This window comes from Mugil cephalus, chromosome 12 (genome assembly GCF_022458985.1).
Source record: "Mugil cephalus isolate CIBA_MC_2020 chromosome 12, CIBA_Mcephalus_1.1, whole genome shotgun sequence".
Lineage (NCBI taxonomy): Eukaryota > Metazoa > Chordata > Actinopteri > Mugiliformes > Mugilidae > Mugil > Mugil cephalus.
In genome coordinates this window covers 15,912,544-15,932,171 of record NC_061781.1, presented here as the reverse complement: position 1 = coordinate 15,932,171, position 19,628 = coordinate 15,912,544, and the positions used below count along the sequence as shown (strand labels likewise).

The 19,628-nt window shown below is 44.2% G+C and overlaps 2 protein-coding genes across 8 annotated transcripts in view; both read right to left on the bottom strand.

Moving 5' to 3' along the window:
* Positions 1 to 42: 42 nt before the first annotated feature.
* On the bottom strand, positions 43 to 3,630 carry tlr7 (toll-like receptor 7). Its single transcript, XM_047600047.1, has 2 exons — positions 3,477 to 3,630; positions 43 to 3,227 (listed from the first exon to the last, which is right to left on the bottom strand). The coding sequence occupies exons 1-2, from the start codon at positions 3,489 to 3,491 to the stop codon at positions 81 to 83; spliced, it is 3,162 nt and encodes a 1,053-aa protein (XP_047456003.1). The 5' UTR covers positions 3,492 to 3,630; the 3' UTR covers positions 43 to 80.
* Positions 3,631 to 4,824: 1,194 nt separating this feature from the next.
* The window catches only part of frmpd4 (FERM and PDZ domain containing 4), a 32,619-nt gene continuing 17,815 nt past the window's right edge, over positions 4,825 to 19,628 (bottom strand). For 5 of the 7 annotated variants that reach the window (XM_047601388.1, XM_047601390.1, XM_047601391.1 and 2 more), the window contains 15 exons: positions 16,823 to 16,983; positions 16,420 to 16,540; positions 15,882 to 15,927; positions 14,913 to 15,017; positions 13,923 to 14,030; positions 13,414 to 13,545; positions 12,662 to 12,781; positions 12,375 to 12,511; positions 11,920 to 12,046; positions 11,651 to 11,740; positions 11,364 to 11,546; positions 11,095 to 11,227; positions 10,048 to 11,016; positions 7,378 to 8,574; positions 4,825 to 6,534 (listed from right to left, as the gene is read on the bottom strand). In XM_047601388.1, coding sequence (XP_047457344.1) covers positions 5,324 to 6,534; positions 7,378 to 8,574; positions 10,048 to 11,016; positions 11,095 to 11,227; positions 11,364 to 11,546; positions 11,651 to 11,740; positions 11,920 to 12,046; positions 12,375 to 12,511; positions 12,662 to 12,781; positions 13,414 to 13,545; positions 13,923 to 14,030; positions 14,913 to 15,017; positions 15,882 to 15,927; positions 16,420 to 16,540; positions 16,823 to 16,983 — 4,840 coding nt within the window. In that variant the 3' untranslated portion in view covers positions 4,825 to 5,323. The remainder of the gene's footprint in view (positions 6,535 to 7,377; positions 8,575 to 10,047; positions 11,017 to 11,094; positions 11,228 to 11,363; positions 11,547 to 11,650; positions 11,741 to 11,919; positions 12,047 to 12,374; positions 12,512 to 12,661; positions 12,782 to 13,413; positions 13,546 to 13,922; positions 14,031 to 14,912; positions 15,018 to 15,881; positions 15,928 to 16,419; positions 16,541 to 16,822; positions 16,984 to 19,628) is intronic. The other 2 variants (XM_047601389.1, XM_047601392.1) reach the window with 1 other exon arrangement.

Here is a 19,628-nt window from a genome sequence, read left to right as displayed (position 1 = left end):
TGCAATATTTACATACTACATGCAGAAGTACATGGCAGACAGCATGCATTGAGATGAGGAACTAATTTCAATGTTTCTCTTTACAGCGTTTCTTTGAAAAGATTGTTGTATTGTTTGTGACTTTCAGTGGCTAACACACTTCTCAAAGTGAACCAGAAGTACGGCTGAGCCTGAGGGTTTGTTGGCCACTCCAACACCGACCGCCTGTACAGCCTCTTCCGCAACCTCAAGTACTTTGAATTGCAAGGTACTTTCTCTAAGAAAATAAGCACTATAACATCATTTTTTTCATCCATGAGCCTTTGGTGGGCCATGTAGAAAGCAGTTTTGAAGTTCCCCCCTTTAATATACTGTTTGGTGAGAATGAACACGGTCCTCTTGCTCCTGTGGATGCTCTGGCAGAGGTTGTCGATCAGGGGACACCCAGGGATCCAGTCCCGTTCCTCCAGGCACAGCGTCAGGCGACGGTCTCCGCGGCCCTCCAGCTGGACGCACATTTCCTTCATGACCCACTCGGTCACTGCGGGGTCGTCCTTGTCGTAGATCACAAAGGCGTCATAGGCGGCACTCTGAGAATGCAGGCGGCTGTAGCCCTTGAGCTTGGCCCTGCAGAAGTGGTAGATGTACCACACATCCCAGAGGAAGAGGTGGCTGGAGATGGACAGTGTGATGAAGCAGAGCATGAAGGAGGTCATGAGGATGTAGAGGATGATTGACAGGTAGTGGTGCTGGCAGGCCAGCAGATCCACTGAAACAACAGAGCGACCTCTTTGTGCGCCTGGAGCAGCACAAGTGACATCCGTGCCCAGTCTGGGAATGGTGACTTTGGTGCTGTTGAGCCACATCACAAACCAAGTAGCATTGCAAGTGCAGAGGAATCTGTTGTGATGCAGAAGTAACATGTCCATCTGATTAACAACGTCATCTGGAAAGCTGGACTTTTCAATGTGCTTTATTAAATTATAGCTAAGATCCAGGTATTTTAAGTTGTAGGCATCCTTGAGGAAGTCCATTGTGAGTTTAACGATTTGATTGTCATGCAAAATGAGTTTCTTGAGAGACTTTGTGCAGTTCGACAGGACTCGTGGAACCGTAGTTAAGCTGTTCCAGCTGAGATCCAAGACTTGCAAAGAATGCAGGAGTTGCAGTTTCCCCCAAGAAAAGGATTTTAGTTTGTTGTTTCTGATGTAGAGATCAGACAGTTTGTCCGGAAGGCCGCTGAACACTTGAGCTGGAATAAAGTTGAGGTTGTTTTGGGAGATGTCGAGGACAGTGAGATTACGTAATTTCTTGAAATAGTTGACATACCTGGTGTCCCCATCTCTCCACAGCATATCTAAGCGGTTACCTCTGAACTCCAATCTTTCTAGGGATTCACTCTCCATCTCAGTGTTAGTGGACGTAGATATCTTGTTGTGGTTCATCATTAGTACCCTGAGATGTGTTAAATTCCTGGTGAAGTTAAGCATGTGAGTCACGCCCTCTGATTCAAAATAGTGGTTGTTGTTACTTATGTCCAAGATGACCAGATTTTTCAGCTCGGAAAACGCCGTGGAGTATAGCAGGTCCAGACGATTCGATGAGAAGTCCAGATATTGTAAATTAGGGAGAGATTTGAACTCGGAGCCATTCAGACTTTGACTCATCGCATTTCCGGATAGATTGAGGCACCTCAGGTCTTCGAGGTTCAAAAATCTTGAATGCAAGAAGAATATGTTGTTCCTGCTCACATCCAGAGTTTTGCCAAACTGACTGCATTCCCTGTTGACGAAGGATGTAATAACTCCAAGCTCTTTATCTTTGTATTTGCAGCTGCGTGCATATTCATCATATCTGAAGTAATGTATTTCTCTCACTTCCTTGTTTCTGTACTCAGCAGCAGCCGACATGGGAGACCAGTTCAAGGTCTCCCCTCCTGAGAAACCAACAGCATCTTGCCCGTCAGAGGGAGACGATATTTTGTTGTCAGAAAGACTGATTATTTTAAAGCTTTTCAGTTCCGTCAGAATACTGAGGTTTGTCAGTTTGATAAAGTTTGTTCCCAAATCTATAACCTCCAAGTTTGGTAGAGCTTTTAAAGGCTTAATGCTTTCTAGTTTTAGCTTCTGAAAGACAAAACCTTTTAGTCTAAGAATTCTCAGAGACTTGAGTTTGGAGAATTCGCAGCTAAGTTTCAGGGTTTGAGGATATTTCTGAAGCTCATAGTTAAAGGAAAGGTCCAGTTCTTCTAGTTTCCCCATGAACTGTGGAAAGGTAGTGACTCCTATCTCTCTTGCTAAAAAGTTCGATGAAAGGTCAAGCACTCTGAGTTCAGTTGTGCTGGCAAACCATTCATGTGGCACGAACTTCAGGGAGTTACTGTGCAGACGTAACGTCTTTAGTTTCGTCAGCATTTTAAAAGCCATATTGCTGATATTAAGAGGTGCGTTACCTGGGCACGGGGTGCACGGAAAAGGCGCATTGTAACAACGAGGACAGTTTCCGCTAATGTCTAGAATCTCAAGGTTGGTTAAGTTTTTGAAATGCTCATCTGTGACTCTTTGGATGTTATTATTGTAGAGATACAGCTCCCTCAAACTTGTGGGCAGCTGATGCGGTATGAAGGATAAATTATTCGACTTGAGGGATAGCAATGTCAAATTGTTAAACTGTAAAAATGCATCGTCATCTATTTGGTAGGAATAGTTGCATGGGTTGCGATAATAGCAGTTTTGACCGAGGTAAAGCACCTCAACATTTCTGATCTCAGAGAGGTTTGCACTAGAAAGCTGAAATATATGATTGACTTCCAAACTCAGCAGGATCACATTTGAAGGCAGACCTATTGGTATGCTGGAAAGCTGATTGCCATCCAGATAAAGTGCTCGCAAGTTCCTCAGTCCGCTGAAGGTATTTTCCTCGATCGTCACGCTTGCAGTGCACATGCGGTCCTTGGGTCCGATTTTGATGGGCACGCAGTTGCACCTCATGTCAATCTCAGTCAAGTTCTCTAGACCATGAAAGGAGGTGGAGTTTAACTTAGGAATGTGATTGATGGTGAGCGTCAGATTGGTGGTGTCTCTAGGGATGCCAAGGGGGATTTCTTTGAGGCTTCTCTCGGTGCAGTCCACCTTCACCTCACTCCCATTGCTGGCCTCGCTAACGTCACATGGCAGAGTTTTGGGGTAAGAGATGTTAGATGTCCGCATAGGGAGGCAAGGCCAGGGGCCCAGCAGTGCCACAAACATCTGCGTGAAAACACACATGACTCCGTGAGAAATGTGAGCTGGTGGCTAATAATGCAGTAAAATAACAAGGACTTAAAGCACATCACAAGCAGTATCACTAAAAAGGCACGTGCAGAATACAGCTGGAAATGGTACAAGCAGACATTTCGTTTCCCTCTCCTACTCGTATTTTGCGACATTTCTGATCAAAGAAAACTGACTACTTATAAATCTGTGCTATTTTACAGCGAATGAAGAAAGTAGACTCACCAAGTGGAAGAACATTATTCGCACGAGGGATTGAAAAGAGGTCCTGCTTTGTGATCTGTTGTCAAGTTCGTTACTGAAAGAAGTAAAGGCTGCTTCCAGTGTGATGGGATGAAAGTAACAGGTGTGAGGGTTTGCCCACAGTGTGTATAATTAGCGAACATCACTTCCTTATTGCTGCAAACCACAAACAGAGACACATCTTCCATGTTTTGTGTTTTTTCTGTTTGTTTTTTACTGATCCTTACAGAGACATTCCCTTTATGTTGATTATTGAATGATTGATTGTGGTAAGATTGCTACAAAGAGCACTCCTTTATAACAGAAGGATGAATCATACATAAATAGTCCTCATACTGTGCGATAGCACAGCTGGATGAGTCGCGGGTTATCCACCACAGTGGTTTCATTTCTGATTAGCCGGCAGGGGAAAGGGAAACCTAAACACCTTTAGGTATACCAGCTTACATGGTAAACATGTTATTTTTGGCGCCAGACACAATCTTTTTACGTAGTCTGTGGGCGCTCTATGAATGTACGCCTGACTAACTGTCACGCTCACCTGTTCAAACAGTCTCATCCTTTATTTGAGCTTTGTGACCAAAACAGATTCTGTAATTTAAGACAAAACATCTACTTGATCCACTGCATGTGCATTGATGGCAAAGTGTCTTTTTAGCAATACTAAAAGGAAATGAAGCCTTGTATGTGCCAGAATTAGTTGACAGCTCAGCTTCAGATAAAACCACCACCATATATTGTGTTGATGATGCTTGAGTGATCACCCAACCTTTTGGCACACATCTGCAGATAAACTGTTGACTGTTGTTTTTGAGGTTTTAAGCAAATATTAGCATGCTAAATGCTAAGTGCGTACATAATCACGTAAGCACTGGCATTGTAGCACGTTAGCAGCCTGATATTAGCTCAACCTCCACCATACTCAAAGAGCTGCTATCGTGTCAGTTAGTTTTTTTTAATCAAACAAATAATGCATAATGTGCTGCACATGCAGACTCTCTATTCACTGAAAGACACCAACATCAGCATTAATTCCAAAAGTATTACCACCACCCAAGACTCGAGCGAATGCTAAAATCATTAATTAATAAATATAGTTACAAAACTAAACATAGGCCAAGGAACTTCTCTGTGTGGATAATGCAGTTTTACAAACTTGTACACTCTCCAGCAGCCATTTGATCTGTTATCCTGTCATTTAGAGATGAGCTGAAAAGAAAGTGACTTGCACGCACCAGTGCAAACGGAAATAAAAAACGAGGTGTCGCATGAGAGACTCAAAACTCTACTCATGTGCGAGGAAACAGAAACAGACAGAAGTCACTTGAGATAACACTTTTTACAAGGTTTAATTTCTTTAATGACGCTGACAAAAATAACAGGAAAGTACTCAGTGTTCATGTGTAAAGTATCCGTTAAATTAGGTGACTTCAACAAATGAAAAACATATGCATTACTTTAATATTATTACATTTTGTCCTGTGCAATGATTTGTCTAGAGCTGTATATAGTGTATGCATTTCTCCAACATATATTACAATTTATAAACAAGGTACTAATAAGGTTTGAATCATCTACATGTAATGCTCCTAATATAACCAATAAATCATTAAAATAATCCCCAATATGTAATATTAGATAATATACTTGAGGGGAGGCTCATATGCTTCTTAATATAATCTATTTAAAACTTTCATAATTCATATAATTTCATATTTTCTTTACATAATAAAATATTGTATACACAAGGCAAGATTTTATTTTTTTTCACAGCAGTTCACATTGGTTGATAAACCCACGTCTCTTATGTATGGCTTTAAAATCAATAATCAGGACAAATTTTTTTTGTTGAGCAGTGTTTTCAGTGAGTGAGTTAGTGTGTTTATAATAGCAGACATGGTGGCAGAGTAATGTGTCAATGCATTCACACTTTGGTCACCGGGGGAGCCGCCCGAAGCCGCCTCGGCAGCTTTCAGCAGACACACGTAGTTCATGACGACCTCATCCACCTTGGCTACCACCTCACGCCGTTCGCCCTCGATGCTCAGGCCTTCCACCAGTGACATGCAGGCCTGCGTCAAGCAGCACAGTGTGTGGAAGCTGTGCGTCAGGGTGAGAAGCAGCTCCTCCGGGGTGCCGTACTCCGTGGCCATCTGACTGCAGGCGCCGCTCAGCACTTTGGCCTGCATGAAAAGCAACTGGGAAAACGTTTCCATGTCTTCCTCGCCGGCCTCACGTACGTCACCTCCGGACAAGTGGCCTACGCTGGAGCGCAACACGGCGATCATCTCCAAGGCATCCTTCCGTGCAAGTGCGAACCCGGTGTGAAGGCTGTAGGTTTTTCCCTTCATTGAATTTATACGAGCTAGCCTGGCGTTCAGGCTCGTGCCGTTCATGGATGCGGCCATGTTGCCCTGCTTAGCTTTCAAGATGGTGTTTTCTTTCCCGGTGAAAGAATACGACCTGTCGCAGAACAGAGCATGTGAGGGCGTCTCTCTATCTTCATCACTACCACAAGCGCTCAACTTTCTCCTGATGAAGCAGTGACTGAACGGTCCTCGGCACCTCCACGTACCTGCATCAAGCCTTGACGCTGCCGCGTCGGGCGTCCGTCTACCAGATGGATTAGAGGCGACTGAGCTGTGGGACAAGCTCTTGGGCAACGTTTTGGCAGAAAATGTCCTTCTCGCGTTTGTGGGCTCTTGAGAATTCTGACCATCATTCCGCCCCGTAAGCGTGGCTTTGGTTTTCTCTACCAGTGCTTCCAAGCTCCTGGAACCGGGCATTAAAGTGCTCCAGCTCCTCTTGAGCATCCGAACCCTTCGTGGCTTCCTGAGGCTGCCTGTCGTAGGTACACATGTAGATCCGCTTGAGGGGAAAGCCATGGCGTGTGGGTCGGGCTCAGGGCGGGCCTGTGTGAGCCCGCTGGGCTCTGTGCTACTTCGTAATGATGAAGGTGACATGGTTGTGGCGGTGGTTCTGGTCTCATTACAGAGAGCTAAAGATGACTCTTCTCCGGCCTTCTTCAGCTGTGTGCAAGCTACACTAGGGGTAGTAGGAAAACAGAAGAGAACTGTTAAGCATCTCCCTGACAATAATACGTGTTTCTATTCATCCTTACTGTTAATAACCATAACAATAGATTTCAGTTAAGAAGAGATATCTTAATTCCTTTAGTTATTTGCTGAAGGAGTTATCAGATGAGAAGATAAATACCACAGTTATACAGTATATCTATATACTGTACATCAGTGAAGCTCATCCAGCAGTCGGTTAGTTTGACCTAGCAAATAACTAACTAAATTTAATAAAATGGAAATTGTTCAAAACAGCCAACTTCACTCTGTCTCAACAGAAGTCGTTATAAAATCCAACCTGTCCCTTTTATGCATTTGCCTTATTTGGTTTTTTGATGCCAAACCAAGCTTCACAGCAAGTTAGCACATATGTGTATTTCGGGGGAATAATTTCACACAAGTTACAAACTCCTACAGTGTATTTCTTTTATCTATGATGGTATAAATGCATCTAATTTTATTTTTGTTCAAATGCATTGTATTTTGATTTCCCACAGCAGTAAAAAACACATGTAACTCCAACTATCACACTGATTATGTTTGGACTATTTTCCAAGTAGAAAAGTAGTAGAAGTTTCCACCTTTTCACTATAAAATATTCAAGCTATCTAATATTATGGTTTTCTGAGTTCATTTTTAAAATGCAATTAGCCTTTGCTGTGAGCAAAATCCTACTCCCTTGCATATCAATAGGGGGAAGGCAGAAAGATAAAACACCTGGCTATATACAGCTGGAACAAGTCCTTAAATGTACCCTTCAACCATGCACTTATTTGTCAACCATGCACCCTCCTGTTTAGTTTTACCTGTGGTTTCTTTTATTTTCGGCATTCTGTGACTGCTTTCGCGTGCAATCCCGAACCCAGGCTCAGCACTGGTAGCTGCATGGATCTTCCTCAACAGGGTGGGGTCCATGGGGTGGCCAGCCTTCCCCTGACCGTAAGCCTTCTCCTCACCGGAGACATAACTCAGCCCCTTGAGCGAGGACTCTGACAGTACGTGCATATTGTCTGTGGCGCAGAGGGGGGAGTCCATGGGAGTGACGCAGCTGCTGCTGCCCGTCCCGCAGCCGGCGTCTATGGATGAACACTGTGAGCTCTGGAGAGAGTGAACGCCTTCGCTCTGTATCGACGACATGCGCTTGCTCACGTGGTATTCGTACAACCGCGCCACATCCTGCTCCGGCGGCTGGTGCTTCACTTGCTGCTGCTCGCCATCCTGCGAAGCGGCGTCACCCTCCGCTGGCGCGGGCCCTTTGGACGGGGAGAGGAGATGAGCATTTAACTGCTGGCTCCTTTCGTCTGGGTCCTGCTTCTCTCCCTTCGCAGTCGGCCTGTCTGCGTGGGTAGCTTGTGAGTCATTCACACATTCTGGGGCGAGATTCTCTGCCATTTTGTTTCCGGGCGCCCTCTGCTGCCATTTTTGATGCCTGTCTTTAAAGTGAGTCCGCCCCAGATCAAGCTGATTCATGTAGTAGGAATCTCTCACAGTGAAAGCGTTCAACTTCCCAACGAGATGAGGGGCCTCTTCCTTAGGCGAGTCTTGGGTGGGTGCGTGCCGTTTATCGGACGACTCGCAGACCTCTCCGTGGATTCTGCTTTCCGCCTCCCTCTGTTTTCCTCTTTGCCGGGTCATTAGCGAGCCCATGTGCATTTTTGTGAAGTACTCACTGACTGACTTTATTTCCATCGTCTCTGGCTCCATCTCACCGCCGTCCGAGTGAAATATCTGCGAAGAGGCGACGGCAGATTTTGCCTCCTCCTCCTGGTCCTCCTGGGGATTATACTGCATAGCTCCTGCTCCGCCGTCGCTCGGTCCGCTCACCTCGACCTTCTCCTCGTTCATGGCGTGGTACCCTTCTGCCATGGCTACATGCATCCTCAGGTGGTTGTCTGAGTGTCTCTGGGCAGTGGTGAGCTCTGAGCTCTCTGTCATCTCAGAGGAGTTTGTCTCGTTGCCAGAATCCGAAGACTCGGGACTAAAGGCTCGTGATATTTCTACACCTGTTAACCACAGAAACACAAACACCTCGTCAACAACTTCATCATGGCAGAAGTCACAGATTAAGTTAACAGAGTCAGTAAAAAACAGTTAATGATAATGGTAATGTAATTCTACGCGTAAATGAGAGATAAATGATAATGAACAAATATAAACCACAGTTCATAACAGAAATTAAAATGTAGTCCTGGCAGCCTCACACCTCGGAAACAAATCTCTGTTATTATTGGAAAGTGATTTTTCAGGCATTACTGCAAAGCTTTGAATTGACGTTAATTTGCCAAACTTAAAGCTAAAATAACAATAATGATAATAAAATACTCTAAAATTGTCTGGGCAAAATGATTGACTTCGATTTGGTGATAAAAAAATGGACTAGAGTGATGTCTTCGGCTCCAGTCCCTGTCAGGGGAGTCTTCAGTCTTACTTATCTCATTGTTCGGTCGTCATTCATTGTGTACTACACACTGAGTGTGTACAGGAAAAAGGAAAGCAGAGGGTTGTGTGAAGGGAAAGGAGAGTCTACAAGATCATTTCCAAGCGTCTTTGTCTTCTTGTGACCACTGCTGCTAATATCATCAGGACAGTCACCCGCTATGGATCTGGCCACAAGAGGAAAACGTTACCGGAGGACGGTCTGAATGCGTGCCTGGTCACACCGTATGCCATTTTATAAAAATGAATGTGTGCTCCACGAAAAGAAGACCTTGACTTTTGGAAGAAGGCGTGTTGGCACTGCTTCTCGGAGAATGTCCTTTTGGACAGATTAAATAAAAACTGGGAGCTTTCAAAGAAAAGAGCACCATTACAACTGTGAAACTCGGAAGAGACTCAGCTGTGGGACAGAGTTGCTGCATCTGGCACATGGGTGATTTGATATAGTGCACTGCAAAATGAAATGCTACGATTTTCAAGGACTCTGGAGTGAAACATGCCCAGTGTCAGGCAGCGCTGCATCAGTCAGGTCATCGCTCATCCAACATAGCGGCCCAAAACATATATTTTAAAGCACCTGCAAATGAATGAGAAAGAAATACTGGACTGTTCTGAAGTGTTCTGAAGAATCCTGCTCTTAATCCACAGAACATCAATGCAACAAGTCAACCAGCTGACAAAAGTGAAAGCCTCATTAAGAGCTACAAAAACTAATTTCAGAGAGATGCTTTTTTTTTTAGATTGCTGCTAGATTGCTGTTTAGCATGATTGATTTTCATCTTACAATGTGTGATATGAAAGTGAGAAAACAAAATGACCAACAAAACAAGAACATATGTGTCGTCAAAATGAATAACGCAATAATGAACACAAATGCCTGCACTCTCAAATGAAAGAAGAAATACAAATGGAAACATAGAACAAAATGGGTTTTATTGAAAAAACAAAACAAAACATAAATCAACAGCAACAACACAAAAGTGAATGGCTGGAACGCGTGTGATGTTAATGGATGAATGTTACAATAGTATAAGGAGAACCTGTGCTACTCTCTGACTGTGCCGGACTCTGCTCCTCAGATGCAGCGAGGGCCTCGAGTGCCTGTAAGGTTGACACCACTGCATCGTCCAAAGGCTCCCCGGGGCCCTCTGCTCCGCGGGTGGGCACCGAGTCTATGAGAGACACCGGGATGTCGTTGGACCGTGGCCCGGCCCCTTGCTGCTGCTGCTGCTCCTCCTCATCAGAGCTGTCCCTGAAACCGGGCGGAGGAGCGGCGATGGCCATGTTGAGAGAGTGCAGCAGCACGTCATTGTCCTCCTCGTCGTTGCCCTCCGGTGGGGGGGGCAGGGAGGTCAAGTCAATGATGTCATCGCTGGACCCTGAGAGCGAGAGCAGGGTGGGCTTATCAATGTCACTCATCACCATGTCCTCCTCGCAGCTGATGTCATCCTCATCCTCTGCGTCGTCTGTTGTCTCCGCGTAGCAGATGTCATGCAGCAGCGGCTCCTCAATGCACTCAGTTGGACCAAAGATTTTGGTGGTGTACTGGTAACCGTCTTCTATGGCGTCCATCATCTTGTAGTCCTCTTCAAGGCGCCTGTACATGGGGCTGTGATTGTCTAGAATGTCTGGGCCTTCATCCATCAGTCTCTGGTAGCCCAGATTTTGGGGGTTCACGCTGTCTAAGGGCGGGTCTCCAAATATGAAGGAAACCTTTGCATTCCTGGAGGAGTCCTGGGGTTTGGGCCTTGGGATGTTGAGATAAGTCTGAGAGCAAGGAATTCTGCAGCACTCCGCCCTCTCCGACATGTGAATTGAGTGATGGGCCTGGTGGATCTCTGTAATGTAGACGGGCTGGCCTTCAAATCGGCCATGGTCGAGGTATTCGCACTCCTGGTCAGGATAATCTTGACTGCACCTCTGGTTGTTTCTCTCTTCACATCCCTTGTGCGGCGTGCTGTACGTACACTCAATGGCCTGGTAGTTCTGCTTTATTCTTGCTGCGTGGCCTGCAAAGAGGAACCAGAAATGAAACGGGGTCTATTTACAGACAGCACATTCTGATGAGTCACAGTGTGATTTCATACTTGTTTCCATACTGTCTTTGTTTTTGGCCACATTGAAGATGGAGCGCCGAGAGTCCACCAGCAGCCTGTAGTAGCCAGCAGTCAAACAGGCCAGATTCATTGCATCAACAGACTCCATTATGAGAGTGATGGGCTGTGAAGAGGCAGATAATCAGATGGCAATGAGCAAAACATAAATGGAAAAGTGAGGCCGTACAATAATGTTGGAGCGACTACCGAACAGGCAGTGCGCCATTTATCTTTATAAAACATGAAAGTTTGATATTAACCTTTACGTCGAGAACATGTAGTTCCACTCTAACCCTGTTCTCATCTTCCGTGTACATCTCAATGCGATTCACGTGGCTAAAATCAGCCAGAAGTGCTACTAGGTTTGTTTTGGTGTTGATCACATGGCTGATGCCATATTTAGGCCCCACCAGCAAAGTCACTTCAGTGTGCTTCTCGCCTTGCTGTAAAAGGAAGCAGAGACGTGTACATCTTAGTCTGCATGTAAATGAGCAGCGTGGGGCACTGGCAGCATACAGTGTGAGATGTCGAGACGGCTTTTACTCACAACTAGTATGGATTTAAACACACGTCCACCATAAAGCCTCAGGTCACTGAGATACTTCAAATAATGGACCTTTGCCTGCAAGGCAGTCAGCTAGAAACATAGATGTGGGGTAAGAACGACAACAAAAGAAATACTTCAATGAGATTTTCACATCAAAATGTATTAGTTTGAAATTCACTCTCCACTAGGGTGCAGCCGAGAGTCAGATGTGGTGCAAGTTAAAATGCAGACACATGCAGATACAGAAACAAGGAGAGGTGTGACTCTACCTTTTTACCAGGGGGAACCAGGTTTTGGTTGGTTTTGAGGATGTGCGTAAGGGCTTTTTTGATGTTCTTCTCTTTCATGCTAGATAGCACCGCAGGAGGCAGGAACAACGCCAGACCCCACTCCTTCCTGCGGACAGACAATTCATAAAGATTAAAAAAAAAAAAAAAAAAAGGGTCACTCAGTCACTGTGAAAAACGGTCAAGTCATCAGTCTTGACCGGTGATCGATTCACGTCACCCAGAGGCGGTGCATTGATTAACTGACAGGGTACAGTCAGAATCATTAGCTAACCATGGATGTATCTCCTGGTGTTGCAGCAGAGCAACACGGGTGAGATCATTATTATGTTACCGTTTAACAGCCCTCACGACTATTCTTTACAGCTGGAACAAAATGGCGCTGCATTAGGACACGTGCAGCGAGCACGGCGTGTTCTAAAATCCAATCTACTTACTCGATGTACTTTAGGGAAACTTTCTGTGACTGCTTGGTATTGATGGTTAGGATATACATTTGCAGGGCAGCCAGACGGAGGGCCGTGTCGTATTTCAGCTCTGACCCAAATCTCTCCAACACCACATCATTACAGCTCTGGAGGGATGACAGAGGAGGAGCACAGGAAGGGGTTATTACACACGTCAGTCTTCTCTTGAAATGCAAGACACACCACACCTGCGAAAGTCTCCTGACTTACAGCCTCACGCTGTAAACACGGCATAAATAACATCTGCTGGTGTTCACCTGAACGTAGAGGTACTCAAATGCTACTGCGTCTCTCCTAAGCAGGTCCACGGGATCCTTTGGGACAAAAGTAATCCGGAAAAAGCACTTCATCTTGTGTGACCCTGGCCTCTGCGTCACCTAGAACACAAATCAAAGATACGGAGGGCCTCATAAGTGAGTAACAAAGTGTCAACATGTCTATGAACTGTTTTGAGATTTGGGGAAATATTTTCTTTAGAGTTAGAAGAAAAGATGAATTTTCCATTTCTATCCGTATGCAAGGCATGTAGCATGGTTTGCGTGGCTTAGCATAAATACTAGTAACACAGGAACACCTGATTTCTTGAGCTGAGGTGTAGTGGTTAGAGAAGCTAGCTTTGGACCAAAGGGTCACAGACATCCCTACTTGTCCATGACTGAGGTACCTTGAGCTAGCACCTAACCGCCAATTTGCTCCCTGGGTGGTACCCTAAAGGCGGCCCTGCTCCGAGTGTACGCACTACTGAATGAATGGATGGGTTCAATGCAGAGAAAGAATTTCCCCATGATGGATCAACAAAGGACGAATTATATTAACAACCAATTGTCTTGGCGTCTTTGGTTTATGCTAACTTAACATCCTCTGGGTACACTAAACTAAAAATTAATTGAATTTTTACTTACAAGTGGTCAAACTGATAAAAATCCTTCACTTTTGCTCCTGTTATACCACAGTATAAACGCAAAGATAGTCCATGCTGTACAGTGTGTCTGTTTAGTGGCATTCTCACCTGAGTAAGCATCTCCTGCTCATGCAGGAGCATGAGTTTGCTGGCAGACCCCTCAGCCCTTTGCTCTAGCATTAGAGAAAAGTGCTCGATGCTCTTAATGGATAGCTTCTCTTGCAGGGTCAAGATGACGTCCTTTCACACAGACAAAGTCATGGTTAATACAACGTGAGAACCGAGCGGATGCAGATGCAGCAGCAGCAGCGTCCTCGTGTTCAGCACGGCGCCACAACCGTAAAACCGTTTTTTCGCATCTGAACAGAACGTTCGGAATGTCAACTACAATAGAAATAGAAATAATTGATGCAAATTGATAACAAGTCCACCCTGCTCCAGTTAATTATCTTCCAACTCATTTGAAACCTAGTTCTAGTTCGAATCAGGTCCTGGAGGCTGCGGCGAACGGCTAATGTACACTCCTTCTGTGAATAACATTCAACATTTAAACTGAGCATCACTTCAGATTACATAACAGCATTTCGCAGTAAAAGGAGAGTCTGCCCAGGGCCTACCTTAATAGATGTGTTGCTGTCAAATTTAAATGATTTAGTCTGCCCGTTCTCCAGGTACACCTTCAGAACATTTGGCATAAAAAGAAGAGAGTTGTCCTTCACGGTTTCCTGAGGATGGAAAAGGAGCAGTGTGATCGACAAAGCGAAGTTTGTCTGGGTTTTTAATTGCGCTTGCAGAGCATCTGTGAGAGTTGGGTGGGAAATGCTCTAATTAGAAGACACATTCAAGAATTCAATATGGAGGTGACTCTGAAGAATAAAGGGAAATCAAGAAATCAAAGGGACTATTCAACATTTTAGGCTTTTTTGAAATAATGAGGAGTACTTTGTGGAACTAGCGCTAGGAGATGGTTCACTTGGCTTATTATAACGAGTGGTCAGGGTGAAACGGAAAAACGGTCTCTGTCCAACGCTAAGACAGTCCACCTACCTCTGCTCATTAATCGTCTAGACATGAGGAAGCTATAGTACCAAAAAAACATAAAAGGATACAGCACACCATACAAATACTGTTAGATGAAATAAATGTTAATTAATATGTTTGGAGTTCCATTATTCAAAAATTGGTATTCATCTCCATAATTCTCAGAAATTAAGCTAATTTATCAAACTAACAGCTGTGTTGTGATTTTTTTTCCCCATTTCATTTAATGTCTGTGACATTTTCTTTAGCCAATACTGTCATCACTGTCCGACAGTAACACAAAGAGATGCACCTACACGTTATCTTTAATAATCACTTACTTACTTTATTCTCACCCGTTATCTTGGGGAAGCACTTTGTGAGAGGACCCCCACCTCCCCCTTCACTGTCAATCACACCCACGCCCTCTCCTTTTAATGCAAGTGACGGGAGAGTGTCACAAAGAAACAGAAAGGGTTTTTATTCGTTCGGTTTCTAAAAATTTCCGGCTTCAGGAGTTCGGGCCTGTCATCTCCTGTTCAGGACCTCGATGCGTGCAGAATGAATGAGTGTTCAGCGTGACTTACCGGGACCTGTCCATTGATGATGACCTCTTCGGCAAAGCGGACTTTAACAGGATTAGTCTTTAACTTGGCCTTTTTGGCTGCGCTGATGAATGCCGATTTGGGCGACTTTAAGAGGGGAAGAAGGGGGGGAAAAAAAAACAGGGATTTAAAGGACAATCAGCTCCTTCAGAGATGAGTCATGCATTTTTTTTCATGTTTTCCTCTTGAAATATGATAATCTCCCATTACTCCACTATGTGCTGATGCTGTTAAGGTGGGCATAACAGGCAGGACACCCTCTCTGCCATCATATCATTGAGCCTGCAAAGAAACTCCTGGTACACAGAAGTAATTACAGGCTGAATTGTAAGAGCTTGGTCCTTGAAGTACCCGTGTTTTCCCTGCAATCAACACTCATCCCGCTAAGCATTTGAAACCATGACACCTAACAAAATAATTGCACGATGATTGATGATGGTGTAAAACACTATAATTACTGTTATGGCACGTAAAGAATTATCAGATGTGTCCGTAGGTTTCCTGCCACACACGAAGTATCACAGGCTGCATTTTGTTTCCTGCGAGCACACACTGACGATCTATTTTTGGAGGGAATTCAAGCATAATTCCATTTGCACTGACTTATTATGTGATCTGTAAACAAAGGCCAAATATATGCTCCTGGCACCGTGCGTTCACCACCATCTGGTGCTCTGTGACTCCAGTAAATGTTGATGTGGCTGGTTCACATGAGGTTTTCGTGAGGATCTGACGCCACGACATGAGAAGACTTGGAAAGAGCGCAGCGATTGGACTCCCTTTGAGTTAGCCCGGCTTTGCAAACACTTTGCTGCGGCATTACTGTTACCGTGCCAGCGCAAGCATATGGCACCAATAATGACTTGCTCTCATGGATTCAGCAAAACAATCAGCTCCAAACAGTCCAGTGTACTGTACTCGATCCCATTCATAGAAGACCGAGAAACTTACTGGGTACGGCTGAACAACAGTCAACAATATGGACTCCTTGCAGCTCCTGCGGGACACAAAAAAAAAACAATTTAATGACTGATTCATATTTAATAATTGTGATTTATAAAAAAAAAAAACAACCAAACTGTGGTTAAGATTTTTGGAGAGTTACAGCGGAGAGCAGAAGGACACCGATCAACACCGTGTTGCTCTGGATTTTACTGCAGAGGTCGAGCATATGCAAGAAGCCGTGAAGGAGAACCTTTCCCATCACTGGCCGACAGGTCATACAGCTAAATCACAGCAAATGGAGCAGGTGACTATATAACGTGCCATATCTATCCAGAAATCTAATACACCGATAGATTATAAATTGCATTTTTTAAACCTGGAAAGTTAGAAGTAGCCATCGTTAGCCGACTACAGCGGCTACATCATTTATTCACTTTCACCGGAAGTTCAACACTGGATGAAAGGGGATTTAATGTGGCTTAATAAAACATTTATATTAGCAATCAACTACATCAGGTTTAACGCCAGACAAATGGCACCTCACCTTAGTTTGTTGTCATACCTGACAAGGTCAATAACCCGCTCCCTGGGCGCCGAGCTGACTGGCTCATCATTAATCATGATGATCTCGTCCCCTGGGATCAGCTTGCCTTCTGAAGGGCCTCCTGCCAAAACACACCAAACAAGACTTAAGTGGAACAAACTGTGCTAAGCCGTAGCATTTTTTTTTCTTTAGTTGTTTTTTTTCTGGTGGCTCCGAGCTCTTAACGAATGCTGACTCATCGAGGGCTGTTGAAATCAATGAATCATCGACGTAAACCACAGCCTCGGTGGGCTTTCCTTTTAGCTACATTTTGGGATTACATCTCGTGTTCACACAGCAGTGGCCACGGACCGAGTGAGTCACCTTTGCGTTCGGAGCTCTACAAGTAGCCGGGTCACGTTACCTGGAGTGACTGAGCGGACCACCACCGGTTTCTCACTGCCTGCCACAAATCCGAAGCCGAGCACCGGGTCTCGCCTCATCTCCACCTTCCGGGGCGCTGGTGGCACAAACTTGTCCCCGTCCAGACGAACTTCCTCCAGGGAGTTGCTCTGGGAGACGTGGCTGTGGCAATGATAAAAAAGGATATTTCCTGTTGTTGTCATGGCTGCTCGTTTGTCATAGATTTTGCGTGTGGTGCTTGGAGAACACAGTTAGTCGTGACAATGTGCACTTGCAAATTCCTGCACGCTGAAGCACCAGGTTTAGGTTTCATTTTTAAGCATGTACAATATGTTTTTAAATGATTTAAATCACAACTGTAATAATTAATTAACCAGTTTGTGTAATTAACAACATCAAGCCATCAACTGATAAACTGATGAAAACCTTAGATTGATAAATTAATATATACGAATAACTGATAAAATAATCAGTTCTAAAATAAGTGTAGATGCTCTGCACGCTGAACTAACATGACAGCTAGAAACGATGAATATTAGAGACGGCAACATTGTTGTTTTTCCTCCGAATACCCAGAATGTTTAAAGACAAGATGCCAGATATTGTTTTGGAATAAGGAACTCGTACAGTGTTGCAAAAATAGAACAAGTGGGCGACGGTAATCAGGATCCAATGTTTGTGTTCTCACACTCCAGTGTGCGCTTTACCAAGAATCTGTGCTACTCACACTGTTATGTGTTAAATAATGGGCATTTGCAACATTAATAAAGGTGCAGGACAAGTATAATGTAGAGCGAAATTTTCTCAAAGCCAGAGATTTTCTGTTTCGGACAGAAAAGACGCTAGGGTTTGAAACTCGTTTGACTCTCAATGCATTGATCACTTAATCCCCTGCAGCACAATTATTGCCCTTTCAGCTCGATAGATGCGCAAAACCTACATGTAAGATTCACGTAGTCTGTGATCAGCGTTCCCCGTCTTTTTCCACCCTCCCCGGCTGCAAAAGCAGCAGAAGCAGCAGCAGCAGCAGCGACTCTGCATGGTGCCAACAATGTTGGTTAATTAAGGCCGTGGGCAGACAGTGTGTAATTCACAGTTATACTTGACACATGTACTATTCACCACTAAATACTAACAATTAATCATTCACTGCACAAAGTCGCAGTGAGATCTGTCAGTCGCATTCCCGGTACTGTGAAATGAAAAAAGCAAAAGACGACAACAACAAAGGCAACAAGTTCAGAGATGTTGAGTGACTCGACTAATATTCTGGAGGAGGTTTCGACGGTTACTCTCGCAGGCCAATAAATACGCAATCCGCCACGAGATGTAAAAATAAGAGCTCCTAAACAGATAACAGAAGGTGAAAGGAACCCCATTGAGACTGCATTTTTCTGATAATGTCCAACCTTGAACTAGAACTGAACTCAATCTCTGTGAAGCTTTTTACAAAAGCTTAGATTTTCATATAGAGGATCTTTGTCCACAGCAGACAACTCAATCAAAAGATCAGGCTCAATAACCTTAATCCGAAAGACAAGGAACCATAACAAAAAAAAAAGTAAAACACATGTTACCAGTCACTAAACATAGATTTTACAAGCCAGTTCTAGTAAACCTGGGCCTCTGCGGTTTTAAAGCAGGGTTAAAAGCTCATAACTACTGCAGCGCCTATAGGAGTCTTTGTAGAGCCTTTCAAGCAACCACTTAAATCTCATTCTATAGCCTACGACAGACAGTGCAAGGATGCTCTGAGCGAACCAAATGACGTCCTCCTTTAGTTCCATGTAAAATCAAAGAAATGGATTCTAGCACAAGTGGAATAAATTCCATCTGGTAAGATTTAAAGCTGCAGTGACCTGAAGGGGAGAAAGCAAACACTTTTTCTACGCTGATCTCTTCTTTAACGCAAAGAGATGACACTCTGTCGACACAATTGAATCACACTAGCATAAATAATTAAGAGTGACAGATTACGTGATGTTCATTTGTGTTTTTGTTAGGGAAAAAAAAAACTCAATACACCAATCCGCCACAACATTAAAACTACCTGCCAGTTGTGACTCATCAGAGAATGGACATGGGCCTTCTGAGGGTGTCCTGTGGTGTCTGGCAACAGGATGTTGTTAGTGGGGTTGTTAGTGTTATAGTTACTTCTCCTGTCAGTGGTTTTATTGTTGTGACTGACGGGTGTATAAATGATAACGCGCGTCGCTGTGTGACTATTACACAGAGGCCATAATACGTGTAAGTGCAATTAAGAGATTATCCGCTTCGTTTCAGTGAACAAACAACGATACAGTCACAAGTGTGCCACTGATAAGGTTGGATAAACATTAATGGAAAGAAAAAAAAATCTTTTGTGCAAACAGATGTGAGGACAAGTTGGAAGCTGTAGCTTGCAGCAAGGAAGGCCTTGGTTAAAGTCATCTTAGTGCATCTTATAGCAGGATTTAAGCCTGCTCCAATGACTTCACATGAGACATAAACATCCTGACATATTACAGAACAGCAAACAACAGTGATTTAAAATGATTTGTCGTTGAACACGTGCACAACCGTTCTTCGTACACGTTTTGTGAAATGATTAATTGGTCAAATAAGCACAGAGAGCTCCAGCCACAGTGGCGTGCTGCAAGCGGGGAGGCTGTGGACAGTATGTGCAAAGTCTGATGCAACAAGACTGGAAAGTTGGAGCTAGTTAAAAATAATGAGCCCCTGTACCACCGGGCCTACTACCGTTATCGAGAAACTCGCCACAGTTTAACAGGATTTTACCGAGATCTATCAGCCTCTGTGCAAACACA